At 34.9% G+C, this 8,540-nt stretch overlaps 1 protein-coding gene across 1 annotated transcript; it reads right to left on the bottom strand.

The window, feature by feature from the left end:
- Positions 1–238: 238 nt before the first annotated feature.
- Positions 239–5,844, bottom strand: LOC129884175 (uncharacterized). Its single transcript, XM_055958517.1, has 4 exons — positions 5,761–5,844; positions 2,464–2,727; positions 1,361–1,783; positions 239–1,108 (listed from the first exon to the last, which is right to left on the bottom strand). Exons 1-4 carry the CDS (start codon positions 5,842–5,844, stop codon positions 239–241), a joined length of 1,641 nt encoding a protein of 546 aa, XP_055814492.1.
- Between the last annotated feature and the right edge of the window lie 2,696 nt (positions 5,845–8,540).

The raw sequence follows: 8,540 nt of genomic DNA on the forward strand, positions 1-8,540 counted from the left end.
CAGAGATTGAGTATATTGTGCCTGCATCTAGCCACTTAATTATCTCTTTCTTTACCACTTCTTTTATGATGGGGTTCAACCAGCATTGTGGTTGCGCAGTAGCCTTATGTCCTTCTTCCATGAAAATTCTATGCATGCACAAAGTGGGGTTGATACTATGAAGATCAGCCATTTGCCATCTAATTGCCTTCTTGTGCCTTTTTAATACCTCAAGTGCTATTGTGACCTGTATCTCTGACTAAACAGATGAAAGAATTACATGTAAGGTATTATTCACTGCAAGAAAAACATATCTGAGATATGCTGGCAATTGCTTCAACTCCAAGTTAGGAGCTTCTTCTAGAGATGGCTTGGGTGAAGGACCCAATTCTCTGTTCAAAGGTTCCACATTCTTTTTCCATATGCTGACATTTGACATATCAAGCACACTAGCTAATTCTTTAGCTTCCATTTCCTCTTTAATATCTTGACCCATCACAACTCTTTCCAAAGGATCTTTTGCTAAAATGCATTGAGCTGATACTTCCTCATCGATGACAGTTATATCAGACAACTCTTCATAGACTGCAGGCAACTTCAGTGCCTGATATACATCGAACACCTCCACTTTTTCATATGCTCTCATAGTCAATCTACCTGCATCCACATGAATAAGTGCCTCACCTATTGCTAAGAACGGATGCCCCAAGATAAAAGGAACATCGGGGTCAGGCTCAAAATCTAATACAATAAAATTAACAGGAAAGATAAGGGATTCCACTTGAACTAACACATCTTCAATGATACCATCAGGTCTAGCTATAGAACGATCAGCTAACTGTAACAAAATGGTGGTTGCTTTAAGTTCTCCCAGACCTAATTTCTTAAGTATCGATCTAGGCATCAAGTTTATACTAGCACCTAGATCACAGAGACCTCTTGCATTACTGTACTTACCAATAGTTACTTTTACTATGAAACTACCTGGATCTTTTTGTTTAGATGGAAGCTTAACTTCGTTCAAGATTCTTGAACTACACTCTTCAGTGAGTGCCACTGTTTTGAATTCAGCTAACTTGCTCTTGTTGGCCACAATATATTTGACAAATTTGGCATATTTTGGAATGCCCTGCAATACATCAATCAAAGGTAAGTTAATTTGTACTTGTTTAAGTATGTCTATGAATTTTTCAAAATATTCCTCCTCTTTCTTCTTTTTAAATTTTTGTGGGAATGCGAGAGGTGATTTTATTTTTTTCTCTTGCTCCGTCTGTGGTCGGCTAGATTTACTAGTTTCAATTTCCACAGCTTTACCTCTACCTTCACTACCTTTGCTTTGTGGCGCTAGCTCGACTAATTCTCGCCCACTTTATGTGCTCACATCATTTGCTTGTTTAAGGTTTGGATCAGTGTTACCTGGTAAACCATCTTGCGAGCGCGAATTTTGAGCACTTACTAGTTGTCCCACCTGTTTCTTTAAATTTTGAGTAGTGATTTGATATTGACGAACATCTGCAGCTAGCTTACCTTGATCATTCATGAGTTTTTTGAGCATATCTTCCATACTCATGTTTCCTGCACTACTTGATTGTTGGTTACGATTGTCATGCTGGTTATAGTACTGGCTTCCTCTTTTTGGTCTATATGGATTTTGGCGTTGATTGTTGTACTGCTGCCTGCTTTGTTGTGGTCTGAATTGTGTCTGCACTTGATGTTGATTTTGCGGATTTCCACCCCATGAGAAGTTCAGATGGTTTCTCCAGTTTGGGTTGTAGGTATTTCCATAGTTCTGATTACCTCCACCCTTAGGTGAATTTACCCACGAAATTTACCGACTTAGGATTAACTCCACAGTATTCTTCCACATGTTTACTACTGCCACATACCTCACACAATATGTGTTGTTGCTGAACCATATTTACCGAAGCTTACTGCTATCCTTTTTCTAACATGTTGAAATGCGTTGTCATCATGTTTTGCATTGCTGCAATTTGTGCAGTCAATACTGTCACCGCATCAACTTCCAACATGCCTGTTTTTTTTTTAAACTACAGATCTATCGTTTCCTCCGTTCCACTCACGATTTCCCTGAGATATGCGATTAAGAAATATGTAGAGTTCATCATATGTTTTCTCTAGTGCCTGTCCACCTGCAGCAGAGTCAAGAAGAATTTTAGTGTTGGGTTCCAACCCTTTTATGAAGGTATGTACTAACACCTCATTAGCTTGATGATGGGGAGGACAAATAATGAATAAAGATTTAAACCCGCCCCAAGATTGGTACAAATTTTCTTCAGATTTTTTTAAAGCTTAAAATTTCATCCCTTAACTTAGTTGTCTTCCCTGAAGGGAAGAATCTGATGAGAAACTTGCGAGCCAAATCATTCCATGAAGTGATTGAATTTGGTGGTTCAGACTTCAACCACCTTTTCGCTTTCCCCAACAAAGAAAAGGGAAACAATGTTAACCTCACGTAGGAGATACCCCATTAGGCCTATAAGTGTCGCTAATCTCTAAGAAGTTTTGGATATGAACTCGAGGATCTTCATGAGACAAATCTGTAAACTGCCGATTAGAGTGCAACAACCGCACCATGTTCTGTTTCAGTTCAAATCTTCCTCCAGATGACAGTTTCTGAATTCTGGAAGTGATATTTACTGTGAGTGGGACTGCCACATCACATACTGTCCTGGCTGCCATCTCCACAGGGATCTCTACAGGCACTTTGTTAGTATCACCCAGATTTACCTGTGGTATAGGATATAAAGCAACTGCTCTCCTTCCCACTTCTGTCTAGTATGCTTGTTTGAGTTCTCCTGTCAGAAATAACAGCTAAGATCAAGTTGTTAACACCAACACAAATAATAAAGAAACTTCTCTACAAAAACTATTGCCAAATAAAACAAATTTTCCTGGCAACGGCGCACAAAATTTGTTGCTTCCAAACGCATACACAAGTGTTTGCGTCTCAAAAGTAATGTAGTGACCTTTTTTAAAAGACGTACATCGAACCATAGGAAAATACAATTAGGCGTTAGTTAACTTCTCAATGAATCAAATTATTCATGTGTGTTTTTAAAGAATTTAGTTTATTTATATCTACAAAATAATTATACCAAAAATAATATGAGAATCTGATTTAACAATACTAGAGAAATTTTATCAATTTAAAGAAGAGTCCTTGGGTTGTAGCACTCATAGATTTCCAGTCTAAAATCCTTTACTTTAGTATCCAATGGGTTTTTCGATTATTTGTTACAAGGTTGATTATAAAATTATAATCTTCCGATCTCTAATTTCCTACTCATGTTGTCAGTCTAACTACATTGTTGAGTGGGGATAAGCATGAACCAACAAAAATGCATTAATATTTTTATCTTGTTTAGTAACAAAATATGGTGTATATATATGTGTTATGGTCATTCTATACACAAATTATTCTAGGCAATTCTAGGAAAAACATGCTCCTTATATTCTAGTGTTCTATCCCCTTTCCGTCTTCCGAGTTCCGGGTGAATGACAAATTTTTGTTCTAATGGTGATCAAGCATTAAAACAATCAAAATAAGAATATAAGGGTAATCACATACACAAACTCATTTCCAACCAAAGCAAACAAGATTCAAACCTTCATCTTTTGGCTTCAACCCAAACACATGGGGATTTAGCCACTCATGGTGTATAACATATTTATATAAATCATTTAATAACATCAAAACTTAAATTCAAATGAAAGGAAATAAGAAAATATCACCAAAAATAGCTCTTCCTTTGTCTTCTTCAACTTCAAACCTGACAATCTGATCTACTTTCTTAATAAAATATGTAAAGATGCTATTTATAGCACCAAAAATGCAGAATTAAAGTAGGTGCACTGAAGTACACAATGCAGACTTGGTTCAGTTCAGTGTAATTTTTCAGTTTCTATGTCGACGTGAATTTGTGCTATCTAGAACCAGGTCGGCGATAAGGACCTGGCGCGCCCCACACTGCTTCGTTGAGTAAATTCCAAGTTTTGGAATTTAATCTTAGAAGCCAAATGCGCGACGCAGACACACTTCCTTATAGTGTATTTTCTTCACATTGTATTTCCAACTTTGCCTTTGATCTCCACTTTCTATCCGATCATATTTTGAATGTTCATTCTTTCCCAATCAGCCTTGAAAGTGTCTAATCACATTGGTTGGTTACGACAATACAAAAATGCAATAATATGAACTAAATTCTAGAAATTTGCTCTCAATTTGACTAATGAATTATGGGTTTTATTTGTTACTGGGCACATAAATGTACCGAAGATCAATTCTCTACCTGACAACAATATTAGAATGAACTTCTAATGCACATTTATACATTCATACATTCAGTGTGTATGACATGCCTCTTAAATGATACATCTGTATTCTTGACTCAAACGTTTCATCAATTTTGAAAAGATCAGTTGTCTCCATGGAAATTGTTCATAATGGCCATATTCTACCATTCAAGAATCATTTATCAATACTGGTGTATCACCTAATTAAGAAAACACAAAAGTATGTATAAAGTACAAAATAGCCATCTGAACAACATCTTGATTGTTGTCACATTTTTCCATAATTTTTTTTATACCAAACGATCTTTGTTTACACCTATTTGTGCATTCGAAATATATTTTCCCAATAACCTGCAGGGGGAATATATGGGTATCAAAAATCATCAATATTACCTGTGCATCTCAAATCAGTAATAATAACAAATTCTTTGATGGAAAAATGAAGGACTTTTCCCTGGACATGGCGAACATGCTATTCATCTAATTTTTCTGCTCCAACTCAAGCAAAAAAGGCATTTGTGATTTTTTCTTGAAAATTACATTGTGATATATTCAGCTAAGGACCAAATATTATTTGTCAGAATAACTGAATTCCTTCTAATCCTATTGGTGACTGGAAATCATCCACGACATTCGCGGTATAAGCTATACCAAACTTCAAAGAGTGAGATGAAATTTGTTTGATTACATATTCATACCTTGCATTAACAAAGCATAAATACAAATACGATAAACTTTGATACATTGCAATAGCAGATACATTGAAGCATAATATACATAATGAGTAAACTTAAAACTGCAGATACATTACATCACATGATAGATAGTAAACTAGAAAATTTGACATAATTATGTATCAAATACATTATTATGAATATGATAAAAGAGAAAGATTTTGTAACCTTATGTATCAAATACAAAACCATGAAAATAATATATAACAACCTTATGTATCATTATGTGAGATACATTCACCCAAATTTGAAAGAAGACATTCAACCACCCATACAAGAGGCAACAACTTTATGTATCATGATACCACATACATACAACCACACAAAACCATGAACATATACGTAGCAACAACATGCATCAAAAAGAGAACCATGAACAAGATACATAATAAAATTTATCTCACTGAATTAGGATTATGTATCAAAATTGTTATTTGAACACGATATATTGTACATTATAAAGTTGTAATATATCGTAATGTTGAAATATAGAAATTCTACATGAAATTAAGAATAAAAAACAACTAGATACATTAGAAATCCAGACCTTAGATAAAGAAAGGCGTGTAGTAACAACTTTGATTTTTTTCTCTCCTTTTTTTTGAAGCTTTTGCAATTGGACATTTTAAACTTGAACTACCATCCTTCCACAATTTCTCCTCCCGCAATTTCTTCATCATTGAAGGATCATTTGGTGTTTGGATCTATTTTCATCAAAACCACCTCCACTAACCGAATCAGAATCAAGAGTAACACGTTTTTCTATTTGTGGAGCTAATTGGGTAAGACCACTACTAAATGATGGACGAGAATCCATATATATCAGAAGTTAAAGATGACGAACACAAAATCAAAACAAGTTTGATCGAAATCTGGAGTAGTAAATGTCAAAACAATGATAAAGAAATTCTTCTATCTTTTTTAGAAATTGAAATTGATGAAAAAGATTAGAATGACACGATTGTAATTCAAAAAATGAGAGCTGAAAATAACTGTTGATAAATGGTCTTGAATTTAGGGGTGAATTTAAGGGAGTTAAGAGTGAAGTGGGAATGGAGAGGGTGATGTATCTAGACGTTGGAGAGAGAAAGAAGAAAAGAGAGATTTTTGATAATTTTTCAAATGGTAAGGAATATATATATGTATGTATCATGATACATCAATAATTTCACTGATACATTTTAATGTAATGTATTAGATACATACTGTTATTACATTTAAATTTCAGATGTGAATTTGGTTTTAATCTTATACTTATAGGTTAATCGAAGATCCAATATTCTACAACCCATGGAGGATGTATCACCAAATTCATTTATGGAAGATGGTAATGAAGCTGGTGAGGAAGAATATTTTTTGAGTAGAGAAAAGGTATTTGTATCAGGTTATTATTTGTGATACATTATTAATAATATGTATCAGACTAACATGATACATATCATTTAGGGTGATGCATCAAATGAATTACCAAATGTCATGGGAAATGTAACTGTCACGATCCAAATTTGGGTGTGATGGCACTCATCTCAATCCACCGAGATAAGTCAGCCTAAAAACTCAACGGAAAGTGAATGCGGAAGTAATTAAGATAAAGCGAGGCTTAACTTATTCAAAGATAAATAAATAATCTCAAATTCCCCCAAGACTGGTTGTCACGTATACAAGCCACTAATACATTGACGAAGTACGAAAGGAAAATACAGTCACAATGTCTTTGTCTCTAGAATATGACTAAAAACATATTAACAAGTAAGAGGTGTCCGCTAGATGGATGTAATAGCTACCTCAACACTCGGAATGATAGCCGTGGATGTAGTAGAAAATAGTAGGAGATCAATCAGGTCCGGGCTCACAACCTACACAAGTGTAGAAGCAAGGGATGAGTACCAAACAACACGGTACTCAGCAAGTGGACCACTAAAACTAAGCAAAGCTCAATAGATACAAGTACTCCTGTCCTCCCAACCGAATCTCCTTAACTACAACCTGTATGAAACCAGCCCAACTCTACACTTGTACAATAATAATAGTAATACAGTCCACGAATACTCATCAATAGTCTCATCAATGAATCATATCAAGTCAAGTTCAGCATATACAGAGCAATAAATGCGTAAACACGAATTCACAATTATCAACAAAATACGATGCAATGCAATGAGATGATGCATGTCTGTCCTATCGGCACACATCCGCTGAATTACAGTTCAGAACCCATGGGGGACATTTCTGTCCATGTAACCTACCATGGAGTGTGTGGCCCGTCCTCTCAATATATTTATCCTGCCATGGAGCGTGTGGCCCGACCCCTTTATTTTATAATACCCGCCACAGAGCGTGTGGCCCGACCCCTTTGTTTCATAATACCCGCCATGGAGCGTGTGGTCCGACCCCTTTGTTTCATAATACCTGCCACGGAGCGTGTGGCCCAGCCCTTTTTATTTCGTATCATTTTCAGTCTCACATAATATGTCAGAACCAATGCAATTAATTCATGTTCATATAATTCACGATAATAACATGACAACAATAATGATTTTTCCTATCTCACATCAACATAGTCATTTTACATGTCCAAAATAAACCCATAATTACAACATATCAATTCCACCAATACATGTCATTAGATCACCATTTTATACCCCTCATCTCCATTTTTAAGGCCAATCATACAGTCAATAACCCAGTCCAATTTTCATTACTCCTTAGTACACATAACACAGAAATACAAGCATCTACAAGCTTAAACTGAGATTTAGAAATTCACTTGCCTTAATTAATCAAGCAATTACTCCGGTACTTGAGTCTTCCCTTTCGTTGGACCTCCAAATAAGTATAATCTAATCAAATAAATAACCACAATAAGATTTTGAAACTAACAACATCCATATTATTATATGTCTAGCCTAGACCCAAAACCTACCCAAAACTATAATCAAGTTCCTAATGTTGATGTCAAATAACATGTCAACTCTCATATTTCCAAATTTTAAGCCTAGAGTTAGGTTCTAATTTTCCCAATATCTTAAATTTAATGGAATTCATAAAATATAATATACCTAATATTTAATTATCTATCTTAATATATCAAAATTCAGAAACTAACTCATTCTATGTCATTGAAGTCAAATCTGAAATTTTCTTTCCGATTATGTTCACTCATGATAAAATAAACTCACCTGTCAAATTTCAGCTAAAACGAATCGTTATTCGACCCCCAAATCAAGATTTTATATGAAGAACCCTATGGTCATATTTTCTTATTTCAGCATTGTTTCTCCACCAATATACCCTAAAAATATGTTCATAATCACATGAAAATTTAATGGAAAGGATGAGAATAATTACCTTGACGCTTTGGAATGAAAATCCATATTTTTCTCTTCTACTTTATTTTTCTTTTCTTTCTTCCTCCGTATTCTTTTCTCTCCAGTTTTTGTGTTCGTGCGTCGCTGTTCTCTCTTTTTGTTTTCGTTACATCTGATGGCATTAAGCCATCAGATTATATATATA

Source organism: Solanum dulcamara, chromosome 4 (assembly GCF_947179165.1).
Source record: "Solanum dulcamara chromosome 4, daSolDulc1.2, whole genome shotgun sequence".
Lineage (NCBI taxonomy): Eukaryota > Viridiplantae > Streptophyta > Magnoliopsida > Solanales > Solanaceae > Solanum > Solanum dulcamara.